Source organism: Pseudochaenichthys georgianus, chromosome 1 (genome assembly GCF_902827115.2).
Source record: "Pseudochaenichthys georgianus chromosome 1, fPseGeo1.2, whole genome shotgun sequence".
Lineage (NCBI taxonomy): Eukaryota > Metazoa > Chordata > Actinopteri > Perciformes > Channichthyidae > Pseudochaenichthys > Pseudochaenichthys georgianus.
Genome location: NC_047503.1, coordinates 29,295,093 through 29,312,485, shown reverse-complemented (window position 1 = coordinate 29,312,485; position 17,393 = coordinate 29,295,093). Strand labels below are relative to the sequence as shown.

The window sequence follows — 17,393 nt, the reverse complement described above, 5'->3', positions numbered from 1 at the left end:
TAATGGCATTGGCCTAGATACAACCTCCTTTTTTAAGCTTTGCATGTCTCCGGACGTCACAAGAATCACACAATGTGCCTTTTATTTAATCTCAGGGAACTCAATTTGTTCTCCTTTTTCTGTCAACTTGTGGATAGAATTGGCCATCGCCTCACTCTGACCTGCAGTCCACACTCATTCTAGCTGAAACTGAGACGGCTCATTCAGCTATCATTATTGCTCCCTGGGAGCTGTACCTGCTGTAGACAGGACATGAACAAAAAATCCACTTAAGTTTGAGTATTAAATTAGATCAAAATTACATTAAAATGGTATAGAGCGTAAAACGTCAAGATAAATATAAACTTGCCATTTGGGCGTGTGTCCTGGATCATTATTAATGTCTGGAATTCTGAATATGACAACATGTGAAATGAAGTTATCGGTGTAAAGTGTATCTAAGTGCTGGAGTATTGACACTGCTTGCTAGACCTCTTTGAAATAATAAGTTATTAATATTGCAAAACCCACAATTGTTGCATGGCTGGGTAATATAGGTTCTGCAAACAGCATGTGCAGTTATCTATTTAGGGAAATATGCTAACTTTTCACACCTACCTTTTCCTGCGAGAAGACAACTCAACTTCTTGTAAAGCGAAGTCATACTTCCTGACACACTATAAATACATATATAGTTGCATTACTTTTGATGTAACTATCCAGGGTAAAAGGTACCATGATGTGGCACTGGCATACCTGTGATATTGTATAATGTGCAGATGTTCTTCCAGATGTTGGATGTTTCCACCCGCACTGTGCCTGCTGACAGAGGTCAACGTGTCAGGGAATCTCTCCTGGGCCCCAGCTCCCTCCCTGCTGCTGAAATCATGCAACAAAGCTGACAGGTACAAGTCATAAGTCATCAATCATTATCACCAAGGATGAGATTGTATAACAGATGTACACATGCTCTACTGCTCCCTGCTCCAGCTGAGTTTGGGAAAAATCAGAGTAGTAACACATGTAGTAAATCTGATAAATAGAAAAATATACATGTAAAATAAAAAGGGAAAAAAGGACCCTGCAAGTACAGCTTTAATCTTGGATACATGAGGAGCGGACGTCCACCAATCAAACTTTATTTATCAAGAATCTTTTGGATAAATCAAATGAAACACTAAAGTGTTTTACAAGGGATATATAATAAGATTATACAGTAACAAGTACATAATAAAGATAATAAGGTAACATGTATACAAAATAATAAAACTATAGAGTTTCAAAACAAATAAATTAAATCCAAACTAAAAAGATGCATGACTTTTGATTATATCTTTTTTTTAGATGACTGAAACCAGTACTTGCATGAGATTTGTGTCCAGTTTTGTGCCCCAAGGCCAACTTCACCTTAATAATCTCACGTATACAAAGTGAAGGCAGTATCATCTCTCAGCTGCAACACATCAAGGATTTCTCATGAATGTTTATGCTTTATCATCAATTCCACTGACCCCGGGGGAGCAGCGATTAAATCTCAGCATTACTCATTTGCTTTAACCAGCTGTGAATTTTGCTTATAGGGCTCAAGAAGGCTCAAACATGTTTGTATTACATAATTACAGGAACCTCACTTGTGCATGATTACAAATAATTTCTGAACAATATAGTTTAAGAAATATGAAGTGGGTCTTTGTGCTTGCAGTGACTCAGTATGCTTGTGGTGCCACCTTGTGACCACTTGCCAGAATAGAGTATGCTGTTTTCCATATTGACCTGAATTACATGTTTTTGTAAGAGGGGGAAATGTACTGGTGTCAGCACCTGCCTGGAGCTGGAGCATGTTTCTGTCAAGCTGCATTGTTCTGTAAAGGCCATTCACAAACAACGCCATTGTCAGGAGGAAGATAACTTAACAAGCAAGGTGAGCTATACAAAGAGGGAGCATTTTGGGTTATTTGGTCATTAGTGGCCAATGCCATTATATCCATGTTTCTTGAGCAGCAGTGTGTTTTTATATTATGCAAAGTTACAAAAAAACAAGAAGATTCAAATAGGCTTGTGAGTTGTTTTTGAATGTCAATTAAGTTGAATTAATAGTGAATTTGCTTTACATAGGACCTCAGCCACAACGCAGACTCTATGCATTACATTAATGCACACAATGTGCAACAATATCTGTTATATTTATTTGTATTCCATATTTTATTCCTTCTTATTCCATTCCATTGTTATATTTTACTATATTTTATATTATTTTTAATATGCTTCTAGTTCTCTACCTGTGTTTTTAATTCTTGTTTTACTTTTATGTAGGCTGTGCACCACGACACCAAGTCAAATTCCTCGTAGGCCTACGTGTAAACCTACCTGTTAATAAACCTGTTTCTGATTTATATTTACATTAATGCTATTAAGTTGTTGTCCATAATAAACATAACAAATGTCATTGTCTCATGCAGTTGATATATTATTTCGAGCGCCATATGGCGCTGATTATTTCTAAAAGCGAAATATGACTGAAGTTGAAGCTTGAGATTTGGCACCATGCCAACGTTTTTTTCTTCATTTTGAGAAGTCCTTCTAAATAAAAGCCTCCCTCCCTCGGGACGTTTTTCACTCCATTACCCGTCAACGGAGGCGGGTTTATTGCCTCAGAGGCGGGCTCTTATTGTGAAAGCGAGAGGAGGCCGGCACAATGCTTAGTCATGGTGAGTTACAGCTTCCCCCCTCCTTCCTATGTGGCGCACAGCTCGGCAGACCGCGATGGAGGAATAGAAGTAGACAACGTGAGTTTATTTTATTACTGATTAAACTATCAGATTTGATTTATAAGAACTATAATGGGGGTAGGATTTAGTTGCAAGCCAGCTGTAGCAACATGTGTATACAGCGCTTTGTTAGCATTTTTGTGCTCACGATTCACAGCTCTTACGCTGCTGTCTATTATTAGGATCCTATTTTGCTGTCAGCTCTATTTCAGAAACGTTAAACTTGTTATTATTGGGGTCTCCGGTTGTTTATCTTAAAAACAATGAGTACACTTTTCGTCGCTGACCAAACAGTGGATTAAATCGAATCTTCTTTATGTGTATTCTCCTTATTTTCGGTTTATACGAGCGCTGTGGATTATCTTTTTTATCAAAACAACCGCAGAAACGACCATGGTCGGATCGGTGTAAACGGTGCTTTGTGTGAAAGCTCTTAATGTTTGGAAGCATAGCGCGGAAATCTAATTCCTCCTTGATTTATGTAAGGCTGCTCTTCTAGGTCCTTTTTGGTACAGCCAGTTCCACTGTTTGCTCTGTGAGGAGTTCAGCATGAGTCACAGAGGAGAGCTCTCTGCCAAAATGCCACTGAGCACGTTAAGCACAATGTTTGTTTGTAACTATTTTACATGCAACTTTTAAACCCTCTAGTTATTGTGCAAGCCTCACTGACTCTGAGGACTGCAGGCCTGGACTGTGGTTCCTAAACTGGGGTGCAGGGTCTCAGGGGGGTCCCTGAAGGTGATACAGAGAGTCCCCCTACTGAAACATGATTTAATCTATTATTTATAGATTTATCACCAATATTTATCATCACTCAACAGTAACACTGAGGGATCAAAATAGTGCAAGCATGTTAAAGCTGCAATAATAGGTCAGCCAATCGATAAATTGATCGATTGACAAATAATACTAACTGTTTTGATAATCCATAGAATCAGCATTTTTATTTGTTACCGTCTTATATCATATTAAACTGAATCTCTTTGCATTTTTGCCTGAAGTTAAAATAAAGTTAAAAACATCCCCTTAGATTTTGAAAAACTGGGATGGACATTTTAAACGTTTTTCTAGACCATACGATAAATCCATAATATAAAAATAATCTGGAAAATGATTGATGATTAAAATATTCTTTAGTTGCAGCCATAGTTTGTGCATCAAGTTCAGACATGTAACTCAATGAGTAATGTAAGACGTAAAAAAACATCTAACTTTCATATTTTATTAGCTCAAATATTGAATCAAAACAGACACATTTTCTGCTCCAATAGAGTTGTTTAACAGTAACTATCTTCTTCTTTTGATCATTTTGGACCAAAACTAAACTTGTATATATGTTTTAATTGAACAAATGATCAGATATATGCAGCAGTAACAAATGCTGTTGGCTCAGTGTGAGCCTGTTAGTCAGCGAGCAGTTTCTGCAGGCCTGTTGAGCAACATGTCCTCCTGTGAAACTATTTTACCCAGAAACATGGAGGGAGGAAACAGCAGTAAATTGGAGTCACAGTGTGTTTCATATTACCGCTGGCTAATTGCCTTTATGACGAGCCCTATGATGGTAACTGATGCGTCACCGTCTGTGGATAATAGGAAAATGCTTAGTTTAATCTTAACTGTTAAAGGGCAGGACACAATAACCTACTTGCAGTATTTGAAGTAGAAATGCCCTACACCCTTGCTTGGCGATGTGTCCTCTTATCGCCACTTCAGGTGATGATTGCTGTGTGTGCCTTGTTATATAACTGCACACTCACAGCTGCATCGTTGCTGAGTGACTCTGAGAGTCAGAGAACACCAGACAGACATTGAGTGACTGCCGGCTGCTCTTTGTTCTTTATCTCACTGCTACGAGCACAAGAGTTATCCTAAAAGAAGAAGTTATATTAACAGGAAAAAGAGGCGTCATCCCTCCGTGTCATTTTAATGGTGTGCAGCAGAGCCAGGGTGGCAACAGTAAACATGCTGTTGACTTACAAACAATTCTGCATAAGCTATCCCCTGTTGCTTTATCATTCTCTGCAGTGGGATGAGATTTCTCAAAGTAAAAGCTTTTGTGATACTGATGAACATGTTTGTGTTTTGGCTAAATTCTGTTTTAATTGACAAACTATCTTGTACTTAATGTTTGTGTATATATTTTCTTATTAAGAATTAGATAAGCTTTGTTTTTTTTGGCTGAAGCACAAACTGTTCCACACTCTGGTCACAGGACATGCAGTCATGCTGGTCAGTTAAAAACAAGCCAAATGAAATCATTCCATCGACTTTCAAATCTGACATAACTCCCTCACTAAACCCTACACGCTTGCTTGCATTGATCTGTTCATTTGTTTCCACTTTGCTGAAATTACAAGACTTTATGTACTTAGATGTTAAATGCTTGTAAAAGTTCAGTCTTAAATGAGATGATTCTAATTCCAGATGAAAGGAAATGAGCTATGAGCCTGGAAGTAGCACCCTCATCCTGCTCCAGGACAAAAACACCATGGGTGTGAAAAGGATCATATTCGATTTGCACCAATAAACATTTGCTGCATTATTTCATAGACTGGTGCTTCCCGGCCACTTAAGACAATGTGTTATCGGTAGTCATCCAATGAGTGCATTTACAGTGTAAACTGATTTAAAACCGTGTCAGGATCTATTAACTGTTTGTTATGAAGTTTGTGGCTGTGACACTGTAGACATAAGCTCTCTTTCTCCCTCTCCCTCTTTCCTTCCAGTTGTCAGCTGAGCCGAAAGCTTCCTAGTAAACACAGCAGAGAAAACAAATTCCAGAACTGGCCTGGGCAACCTCGAGGAAGCCGTCTCTGGAGAAAGCCACCAACACCCCTCCACATTCCCAAATGTTACGTTAAGACACTTTTGGAACTCAACGCTACTTTGTATTCCCATTTCTGAGCTAACAACCCTTCCCCTGCCTCATCTACAGTATCTGACTCGGCAGCTCTTGGCACACATGTAGCCCTCTGAGATGAGCTTTAATTATTACCTCTTTAAAATGAAGCTGTAAATCTTTCTTTTGTATCCCCCTGTTCTCTAGAGTAATCAATATGCAAGACTGACTTACTTTAGAGATATCTGACTAATTGCTGTTTTTGAGAACTTTTGTCTGCACAAACATTTCACCAAAGATTCCTTTGAGTCTTATGGTTTTTCAGCTCATTCAGTCATAAGACATTTCTGTACTTAATATTGTTCACCCCTCGGACAAAGCCAAAGGAATCAAGATATGTTGATTATGTTGGAACATATAAAAGTACATCCAACCATGACTGGCAGCTCGCACTAAAGTCCCTAGAAATGCCATAATGAGAAGTATGGCTGGACTTAAGTACTGAACAGAGCAAGGGAATCCCTATGTCCAAATAAATCCCACTTAAACGTGAAGTCTTGTACGTGAACAAGAGTCAGGCATACCCAGGAGAGCCCAGAGCTTTCTGTTAAGCCGCCTGCCAAGTGTCAGTCTCAACTCTTTTATTTTGTCCACGCCTGCGCCTGGTGCAAGGATGCCCCATAACACTGCCCACTGTTCTTGAGAAAGAGACCAAAAAGGAGGAGACAGGGTAGGAAATGACAGAGTGCCTGACAGAATGCAAAGCGCTGGTGACTCCGTCCACGCGCAATGGCCACCGCGTCTTCAGCTACACGCTCGAGAGCCACACGGCGGCCGCCTTCGCCATCATGAACGAGCTGCGTCTGGAGCGCCAGCTGTGCGACGTCACGCTGCGTGTGCGCTACAAAGACCTGGAGGCGGTGGACTTTGAGGCTCACAAGGTGGTGTTGGCCTCCTCGTCCCCGGTCTTCAGAGCCATGTTCACCAACGGCCTGAAGGAGTGCGGTATGGAGTTGGTGTCCATCGAGGGGATCCATCCCAGGGTGAGTCAGATCAAATCTTTTATTGATTGAAGTCTCCTGTTTATTTGATTTGACACACCTTACCTCTCACATATCATTATATATGATTCAGGGTTAAAGGTGTTCGATAGGAAATGTAATTCTGAGGCAACAAAATAACAGATTTGTATTATTTTGAGACATGGTAGGATTGGTACAATTCAAAGTATAAAAAGTGGTGCTGGGATGATGCCTTTTCGGGGCCAGTGCCAAAAGTTAGCATCTTACTGGTTCCCAATGGGAATTTTGTATTGGGCTTTAGATAATTGCTTTAAAATAAACTCTGTGGCAGACAGTTGTTTATGATAATACTACATTTTGTTAAGCTGGATGATCTTCAAGAACTTGCACCACTTTTATGATTTTTAAAGCGTAAAGCTGTTCAGAAGTCTAATTTAACCAAGGTATGACTTGACAAATGCTCAGTGAAATGGCTACATGTTGTGCATCAGAGCCTTATTTTTCCTCCTATTAGACTTCCTCTCTACTTCACTGTTCTGCCGTATCCCATCCCAAACCCCCTTCTTTACTCTAACCTCTCCCCTTCATTCAGGTTATGGACCGACTGATAGAGTTTGCCTACACAGCCAGTATCTCCGTGGGGGAGAAGTGTGTGATTCACGTGATGAACGGTGCTGTCATGTACCAGATAGACAGCGTGGTCAAGGCCTGCTGTGATTTCCTCGTCCAGCAGCTCGACCCCAGCAACGCCATCGGCATCGCCAACTTTGCCGAGCAGATCGCTTGCACAGAGCTCCACCGGAAGGCCCGTGAATACATCTACATGAACTTCAGCCAGGTCAAGATTGGAGATTATTTAAAATTGTATTTCTGTTTTTCTTTTCAATAGTTGACATGTTGCATACAGACAGAAAATGTTGCGAGAGAAAGGGGGCGTTAAATCGTAAAAAAAATGATATAGAATTGGGGATGCACGATATTGGTTTTTTGAAACCAATACCGATACCTTCCTGCTTCTCAAGACCGATACCGATAACAAAAAATGGTTTACGCCACTAATTATTTTAACACGATTAACGCATGTGTATTTTTTTTCCTTGGCCGCCCGGTAGTTTCAGAGCGCATCGAGTTTAAAATACCACCTACAAGCTGATGCTGACAGCCCCGCTCCTGCTGCCCGCTTGTGGCAGACCACACTTCCACGCTCACCGGCAGGCACCAAGCCCCCAGGAAGTGCGCCGGAGTCTGATGAGAATATTCGTGCTGGTCAAACGGCGGTACTACACTTCCTTTAGGTTGCTGGGCCCGGAAACACTTTTTCCCATTGACTTACATGGGGAAAGAGTGGTCTGTAACTCGTTGGATAATTTTTTTTAAACTACCCAGTATGAACGTTTGTATAGCCCTTATTAAAAACATTCGTTCCTCAAGTTGTAAAAATTTGCTAATAACGTTATTCTGAGAGCTATTTCCCTCGGCATTATGAACGCGCATCTAACCCACGGGAACTCGCTGCCCGGCATGTTCATGTTACGTGTTCAGCACTACATGCGTTTATCTTTACTGATCTTTACCCATGGATGCACAATAAGAACGGACCCATATCGCCTTACTGCCAGCCCACGGAGCTGTAATAATGGATATATTGCACATGTTTGCTGTAATTCATCATTTGTAAAATATTATACTACATGGGCTGTATGATGTAAATCTTGTACCGTAAATGTTGTATTAAATAAAGTTAATATTACTGACGTAGATTAACGTTCCTGTAGCTTCTTATTGCACTTGCAATTGTTTTAGTTACTTGTGGGCTACTTAACATGAATAATCACAGTTACTATCTTTTTACTCCCTCACATTTCAAAAAGAAATAGGCTATTGTTATTTTAACTCCACCACAGTAATCCATCATCAGCTTTACTTTTTAGATAAAGTTTTAACTCACAATTGATCATAACAGGCTTCAACATATACATTTTTATATATTACCAAGTGGTTTCATGTACAACCCACACAAGTATCATGCTAAATGAAGCTCTGTTGCTTGGATATCACTAGATCCTGATGTCAGCGTAATATAAAAGTACATAACGATTGATGTGTATAACTTAGCATAATTTACTAGCTAGCCGCTAGATGCTAACTGCCGCCTCGTTAATATAAATCCAGTACCATGCTGTCATGAACGCGCGGTGCTGTTACATCCCGTCTACACTACAGGCATCGAAAAATGCTTTCAATGCTTCGCCCATTCATTTGAATGGGGTGACGTAGAAGATTTTTAAACTTCACTGAACTGCATTGTGGGGAGCATGGCATGGCTTGGCTTTGCAAGCATCATGAGCATCTATCGGCATCAAAAGTTGAACAATGTTCAACTTTTGAGGCTCGATGCTTGGCATCAGCCAATCAAATCCCGCGTATGCAAATCTGACAGTACAAGCGCTAGCCAATCAAACCGCGTGTATGCTGGGAGAGACTACGCAGGTCATTTCCTCATATTCAAAAAAATGGAGCGGTAGTGAATCACCCAGGTGCTGTATGATCAGTCTCTGTTCATCTACCGGGATACAAACCGGAGGAGTGAGGCATGGAGGGAGGTGGCAGAGACAGTGGATGAAACTGGTAGGTTTTCGCCTGTTTGTGGATTTTATATCCAGTTTACTTCGTTTTAACATTGCTATTGCTTTGTATGCCGGGGGCGGGCGGGAGATTCCTGATTGGTTGTTGGTCGCCTTGGGTGCGAGAAATCGCCAAGCTTCAGACACGCCCAGCTTCAAGATTTTTTTATGCCTGTAGTGTAGACGGGCCGTTACGTGTACGCAAATTCACGTGCTTAATGTGAACGAGCCTTTTGGGCGGCGTGGTTAAAGTTGCGCATGCTCTATGAGCGCACATACGGGTACTTCTCAGGCATGCCGGGTAATCTGTGACGTTTCGCTCTCTCAAAAGTTGGGCCATTTTGTCATCCATGCGCCAATGAGCTATTCTCATAGGAATGAATGAGGCCCCGCCTCCCACGCTGTATCCAGTTCTTATTATACATCCATGGCAGGCACCGACTGGCCATCTGGAGGACCGGGAGGGTGTGTGTATGTGTGGCCCGAGCGAGCGAGAGAAAGACCTTATGTGCATTGTTGTTGTTGTTAGCATCTGGTGCTAGCTAGCTGTGCTAACGGATATAAGGAGCTGTTTAAATGAAAACAGAGGAGCGACATTTCACCACAACTGTGCCGAGCACTTGACTTTATGCAGGCAGCCAGACAGTGGGACATTGTACGAAAAGTCAGCACACTCAGCACGGATAGTGCGCAACATGATTGCAGCGTCCAGGCAGCTCCGGTTCGAGCATATGCCTTGAGTTGCACATAGCTCCAGCGCACACACACACACACACACTTTGTATTGTATTATTGTCTTCGTACGCTTTTAACACACCATCGTAGCGATGGCGATGTTTCAGGTGACTGATCAGGTTCGAAGTATTAGGGAGCGCTGGATTTGTGAAGAACTCCCCTCTTCCTAAACCACTAATACCACAGTACTGGCAAAATGGGAGGAGCCGAGTGAAAAACAAGCGCCCCTCATCCCAATCCACCCACACCGCAGTATTTATTTCTCTTTTTTTACCCAAAATATATATTGTATATTATCGGGGCTATTAATACTGGTATCGGGTTTATCGGGATGACGTCATAATTCCTAATATCGGACCGATAATTATCGGGCCGATAGTTATCGTGCATCCCTATATAGAATAATCTCTCATGGTTTTAATGACTTGTCATAAATGTATCTGAACAGCTGCTGAGTGAAAATAGAAACTGAACTTTCATATTAATAGTGGATTTTAATCTTGTGTTACTTTTGTGTAGACTGTGTTTGTTGATATGAGTGAATGCTGTTTCACTTGTTTCATTATGGTTTCTGCTGGTTGACTTCAGACCTGCTACCAACAGCACCTTGTCAGATCTGTGCAATGACTGTCAAGAATGCCAGCTTTGACTTATGATGAGTAGTATGTGGATTCACCTGAAAAGGAACGAAAGGACACACAATATTCATCTTTGATAAGTTGATAAGATAAAAGAGGCCTCGGTTGCTCACTGCATCAGAGATGTCTTCAAACGATCTATCAGGGGTTCAGCCTCAAAAAAATGTGTGCTTTTCTGTACAAGTTTAAGGTTAAAATAAATATACAAAATACACAAAGCATGTTTTAATTTCATACATGCGTTTATGCGTTTTGTTCGAAATATACTACAACTCTCATGGCAGGAAGCCACACTTCCTGAGTGTAAAGTCTGTGTGCTAGTATAGAAAAAGCTTCACAATAGACCTAAGTGTTGCGCAGCTGGATCAGTCTTTGTCACAGTTACCTGAACTGTTGTGTTGAACTATTGCAACAATTTCAAGAAAGCTGTCCGAAATGTCTTTGCTCCAGCTTCTGGAGTTGTTCCCTTTTGAATTATAACCTGCTTTCTTTAACATTAATCTATTGTTAGCAGGATTCTTAAAAACTTTATTATACCTTTTTTTTTTTTTTTTTTTTCGTCCCTATATATAATTGAGCAGAATATTTTTGTATTATGAAAAGATATTTAAAGTTTTCTTCCCTGCTGATAGGTGGCGACCCAGGAGGAGTTCTTCAACCTGTCCCACTGCCAGCTGGTCACCCTCATCAGCCGCGATGAGCTCAATGTGCGCTGTGAGTCCGAAGTTTTCCAGGCATGTGTGGCCTGGGTACGCTATGACCGGGAAAACCGACGGCCATACGTTGAGGCGTTACTCCAGGCCGTGCGTTGCCATTCCCTCACCCCCAACTTCCTGCAGGCCCAGCTCCAGTCTCTGGACTGGGACCCCCAGTGTAAAGATTACCTGGCCCAGATCTTCCAGGATCTCACCCTCCACAAACCCACCAAAGTAATTTCTTGCCGAACACCTAAGGTGCCGCAGCTCATCTACACAGCAGGGGGGTATTTCCGTCAGTCCCTCAGCTACCTGGAGGCGTATAACCCCTGTACGGGGGCCTGGGTGAGGTTGGCCGACCTGCAGGTGCCCCGCAGCGGCCTCGCAGCCTGTGTGATCAGCGGGCTTTTCTACGCTGTTGGAGGAAGAAACAACGCACCTGATGGCAACATGGACTCAAATTCATTGGACTGCTACAATCCTATGAACAACTGCTGGTTGCCGTGTGCGCCGATGAGTGTACCGAGGAACCGAATTGGAGTTGGCGTCATCGACGGCATGATATATGCAGCCGGGGGATCACATGGGTGCATTCATCACAATAGTGTTGAAAGGTAAGCAAATTGAGCTCTGTAATGGTGTTATTGATTTTCTTTTTTATTATACCCATCAATCAAACAAAACCATTGACCAATTATGTGCTGATCCAATTTACACAACTCTGCCACATACACAGCAATGTATTCCCATGCATGCTGTTCACCTTTACATTGATGTTGATTCCTTTATTGATTGGTATGATTAGATAAACACATGGTTTTAGATAGATAATCAATTATTGACTCTATTATAGGCCTACAGACACAGAATATACTATTTTCTCTCTGATATGTAAATGCTATTTACATATAATGTTTGTACCTTTTCAATGATTAGAAAGAAGAAACATCTAAAGTATTAGGGCAGACTTTTGACAAATCCACATTTGTTATAGGAAAACAAAATTGCTTTTTAATTTTGTATTGTATCTTCAACTATTCCTATGAAGAGACCAAAGCTAATTCTGAAATCATTACTGCTATCATTAATGTAGCAACAGCCTTGATTTATCTTTGAAAGATGGGCTTTGATTGGGGCCAGGTTATTTTAAAAGCCCTTTTAACCATAACCCTTTGGATCATTTGGATTCAGTAAACAATACAGTATGCAATGGGGAAGTCCAACAGATGACATGCATTAAACAGGTGTATGCTTTGGTCTGTTTACTCTATTTAGTCAATGAGTGCCCAGGAGCCGGTACCTTCCTGGAACTTTATTGGTTTTGTTTCACTTCTTGTAATTTATTTTTAGTTTGCACAAAGCTTCAATGAGGAAGGGAATATGTTATCAAGCTAAAGAGTAAACGATACACCCACTGCCTTTGTGTTCCAACTCTCAAACTGCCACATGCAATACTTGTCTTACTCTGTCCTTGGGTTAAATACCTTCACAAAACCAGCAACATTATACATTTTAATGAGCAATACAAAGCTGGAGGAGGTATAGCAACATTTCCCTCCAACAATTGTTAACTATATTTGTGCTGCTGTGTAGGCATGACTCAAAGCAAGACTTTAACCTGATTCTTTAATACAGTGAATATTAGAGATATTCATATAATCTTAGTTCAGTGTTGAAGATTTACCAAAACTCTGACGCAGACCGAGAGCAGAAACAAATGTCAAATATTAACCAGGCTCACCTCAGTGGACATGCTGAACCTGTCCGAGTGCTCACGTGATGAATCACAAAAGATGTGACGTATCACAGACTACAGATAAGGGCTGAACAATTAATCAGTTTAATCAACATCTTAAGATAGACTAGTGCAGTATACAAAATACAGAAGGCACAATGTGTCAAGATCATTCATCCTAAACAAGTAAAACTCTCTATAACTGTCTTGGTTATTCTTCTTGTACAATCACCACCTCAGCGCTATATGCTTCTGCTGTGTAGCGTCTGAGCTTCTATCCCTCACTCTTTGAAGGATGGCCAATAAATTAGCAAAGTATAATGACAAGACAATAACGTGTGAATATGTGTTGTTCCTGGTCTGAAGGTATGATCCAGAAAGGGACCAATGGCACCTTGTAGCCCCCATGTTGACGCGGCGTATCGGTGTGGGTGTCACCGTCATCAACCGGCTGCTTTACGCCGTGGGGGGGTTTGACGGGGTCAACAGGCTCAGCTCCTGTGAGTCCTACAACCCTGAGAGGGACGAGTGGAAGACCATGGCCCCCATGAACACTGTGCGCTCTGGAGCGGGTAAGGAGGGACGGAAATCTGCCTTCTGATGATTGACTTGTCAGGTCGAAAGTTATTTAATTCACAATTTGTTGTGAAAGTGGCCATCCGCGTTTTTTAAATATACGCAAGGTATTTAATTTTCTCCGACAGGCCATCTGGTCTCTGTTATTGAAATCAAAAGGACTTAAACTGGACAATAGAGGAGTACAGTTATATCCCACGTGTCACCAATGGCAATGGTTGGATCCAGCTGGATAACCTTGTTGCATGTTGTCAAATCCTGTGATTTGAGATAAAAGCTGTCAAATAAGTCTAAAGCCCAACCAAGAAGAAAATAAATGGTATATTGATCTTATTATGCCCACAATAATACTTCTATCTGCCCGGTGATTCAGATCTGCTTCTAAATATAATGGGTTCTTCCTTTGCCAATGTTTAACCTTTCCAGGAAGTTTCATACAAATCAAACCAGTAGTTTTGCATAATACTGCCTTACATAACCCCCATGGAGTGAATTACTCAATCAAAAAGGATTAAAAGTTAAGAAAAATACTAGCCAATGTGGTGGAAAAAAACCTTGTTATAGTAGTTCTATGTTGGCGTTTGTCTGAAATGTTAGATTAATTAGATTTCTGACAATGTCGGCATGTCTTTGATTGATATAATTGTATTAAAGCACAGTTTTTAAAAACATAATACCCATAACAAAGATACCTATAAAGTACACAGTTAAATTTGTATTCTGTATGAGTTTCATGTAGTGTGTACTTGGACATCCTCCAATATAACTGTTTGCCCATATCACAATAAAGTAATCTTACACTTCAACTAACCATTAATCCTTCTTTTCAGGTGTGTGCTCGCTGGGGAATCGGATCTTTGTGATGGGCGGCTATGACGGCACCAACCAGCTGAACTCAGTGGAGTGCTATAATGTGGAAACTGATACGTGGAGCTTTACTGCCTCCATGAGGCACCGACGCAGCGCCCTGGGAGTCACTGCGTTACATGGGAGCATCTATGTGTTGGGTGAGTAGTTGTGTTACCACTGAGTAAAAGCATCAATATAACTTAAGCACATTTTCTATGGACATTGGGGTGTCGGCCAACTAACTAATGTTATTCCACCTAACTGTAAATGTGTTGGGGCCACATGCAATGTTAGGGGTACCAAATCAAATAAGCAGCTTTATTGATTGGACGAAATGTCAATGTTGTATTTACAGGAGGTTACGACGGCAACACTTTCCTGGACAGCGTGGAGTATTATGACCCTGAGAAGGACACCTGGGCGGAGGTAACACACATGACATCAGGGCGGAGCGGCGTGGGGGTGGCCGTTACCATGGAGCCGTGCCAGAAGGAACAGCCCCAGTGTCCAAATTCTGAGAGGGAGATCAGTGAATCGTCACCGGCATATCATTCAGCCAACTCCGACTTTACCTCTAATCACCATCTGGGGCATGGAGGGCCTTTTGGTAAAGGCACATGAGGTTTATCGCTTGACCCTGTCACAGACAGACAGACAGACAGACACACACACACACACACACACACACACACACACACACACACACACACACACACACACACACACACACACACACACACACACACACACACACACACACACACACACACACACACACACACACACACACACACACACACACACACACCACACACACACACAGAGACACACACACACACACACACACACACAGAGACACACACAGACAGACAGACAGACAGACAGACAAGTGTCCCAAAACTCCTCTCAAAAGAAAGACACTCACAACTGGTTAGAGACGGAGGTGAGCTGAAACATGACATGCTGCCTCACTGGTTCTTAAGATCACACTTACTGTAAAAGGAAATCAGTAACACTGTATTTCAAAAGTGCAGTGTTAATAGTCATCTCTGATGTGACGACAACATTTGAGTGGCTGCATTGGACTCTCCAAATCCACAATAACCTCAGATCATATAGTCTGCCTTTCTAGACCTTAAAGTTGAAGAATCTGTTTTAAACTGTGTTTTGCCAAATCTGAGAGACCTCAGTCTGTCTGTGTTTTCAGATCTGCTTTCTGTCCTCAGTCGGACCATCACCTCCCATGGGAGGAAAGGGCTGCATACTAAAAAAAAATGGGTCTACCCTTCAAGCTCAAGTTAAGAGAAATTCATGATTAAAGTGATCTCATTATATAACAAAAACTACAATTTTTCAGAATAGGCAGTATAGTTTAAAGTGCCATTTCAATGCCTCTGGGCATTACTCATCAGTACATTGACTTGAGGTGCTCTAATAGAAAGGCACAGGCGTTAATTGTGTGGTGTGTAGACATTGGTGAAGTTAACCCAGACGGCCACAAGATGAAGCTTATACACAAGAGTGGGCCTCATGCAAGAACGTTTCTGTATCCTCACTCTTAACATCCTATATTTCTTTATGGGCAAGTATTCTTGTATGTGTCAGTATCAAGAAAACTGCACAACTTTATCATGAAATTCAGCCTGATAATTACCTCCTTTTTCATTTTGTGATCATCAGAACACCCAAATTGAATTATGAAGTTTTGGTTCTGCTCTGTGGGCGAGTTTTATTCACAAAATCATCCCTATAGTTTATAATCACAGCTAAGGAAATAGTTGATAGCAAATTCTCCTAACTTCCTCACACGCCTAACTTCTTTCTTTGGCTTTGTTGCCGTAATTAGGGAGTTGGTAGAGAGGGGTTTGACATGTGGGTCCCAAGGGTTGAATTGATCCCAGGACAATATGGCATGTTCTACATCCTCTCAGCTACCAATGTGCTATGCTTTTACATTAATTTATGTTGAATATTCTTACAAGTGGTTCTTGCATGAGGCTCACTCTCAACTTCAAGAGCTGGTACAAGAGAAGCAGGACCTATACAAAAAAATAAAACAGAATTTTGACAAATGTGTTATTTCACTGATAGCCACTGGTAGGTGCATAAAAAGTGTTTGGTTTTTTTCTGTCGGGGGGATTTGTTGGCAAATGAGTTTTGCTTCATATAACGCTGTGAGAGTCTGGTTCAGTAGAATCGGTGCCAATAGAACAAAGAAACAGAGTATGACTGCGTTAACGGGAAACAAAACATGGTAGCATTTTAAAAACTTGGATTTTAAACGTCTTGCTGAAATGTGTTTTTATAAAAGCACTAATTAAGGACTCAATTGAGAACTTCCCCTCCAGTGGACTTTTTGGTTCTCTCCTCCACCTGACCTCAGAAACAGAAGTGACCATATTTGTCCATTAGTGTTCACGTAATGTACGCTAATGACAACTACTTGCTTAAAGCAGTGTATTTGTAACAGCAATTTAAGCTACAAAGGTTTTTAAGTGATGTTTTGTACATTGATATTCTAAAAAAGCCTTGTACAGAATTTCTGAGCTCACTTTTTTATTTATTTGTTCAGGATTTGTTTTGGTTTTCTCGTTCCTCTAAACTAATCAGCTTTGTATTGAATTGGACTCTAGTGTAGATTTTTTTTTTAATAACTAGCACGCATTGTAACTAAGTAGAAATGCCTGTTTATGCTAATTTTGGATGTTTGTAAAAAAATTGCTTCACTTTGAAAGGGAATTTGTTTCCCTATTAGTTGGAATGGAAATTAGATTATGTAATGTCTGCTTTGTACATTTACTTTTTCTGCACAAATACCCTGCACAATAATACATTGTAAAGTAAAATATATGTTTATTGTACTGCAATAGTCATGTATTTATTTGTTAGTTTTTCATCTGTATTGTTTTTATAATTAGTCCCTAACTACATTA

General features: G+C 40.9%; 1 protein-coding gene across 1 annotated transcript; it reads left to right on the top strand.

The window, feature by feature from the left end:
• Positions 1 to 2,664: 2,664 nt before the first annotated feature.
• On the top strand, positions 2,665 to 15,179 carry keap1b (kelch-like ECH-associated protein 1b). Its single transcript, XM_034082235.2, has 7 exons — positions 2,665 to 2,765; positions 5,474 to 6,629; positions 7,201 to 7,446; positions 11,238 to 11,914; positions 13,402 to 13,607; positions 14,442 to 14,618; positions 14,816 to 15,179. The coding sequence occupies exons 2-7, from the start codon at positions 6,324 to 6,326 to the stop codon at positions 15,079 to 15,081; spliced, it is 1,878 nt and encodes a 625-aa protein (XP_033938126.1). The 5' UTR covers positions 2,665 to 2,765; positions 5,474 to 6,323; the 3' UTR covers positions 15,082 to 15,179.
• Positions 15,180 to 17,393: the final 2,214 nt, after the last annotated feature.

Coding starts and splice junctions, on each gene's coding strand:
- keap1b (XM_034082235.2), top strand. CDS start 6,324: ATGACAGAGTGCCTGACAGAATGCAAAGCGCTGGTGACTCCGTCCACG. Junction 6,630..7,200: donor TCGAGGGGATCCATCCCAGG/GTGAGTCAGATC, acceptor CCCTTCATTCAG/GTTATGGACCGACTGATAGA. Junction 13,608..14,441: donor CACTGTGCGCTCTGGAGCGG/GTAAGGAGGGAC, acceptor CCTTCTTTTCAG/GTGTGTGCTCGCTGGGGAAT.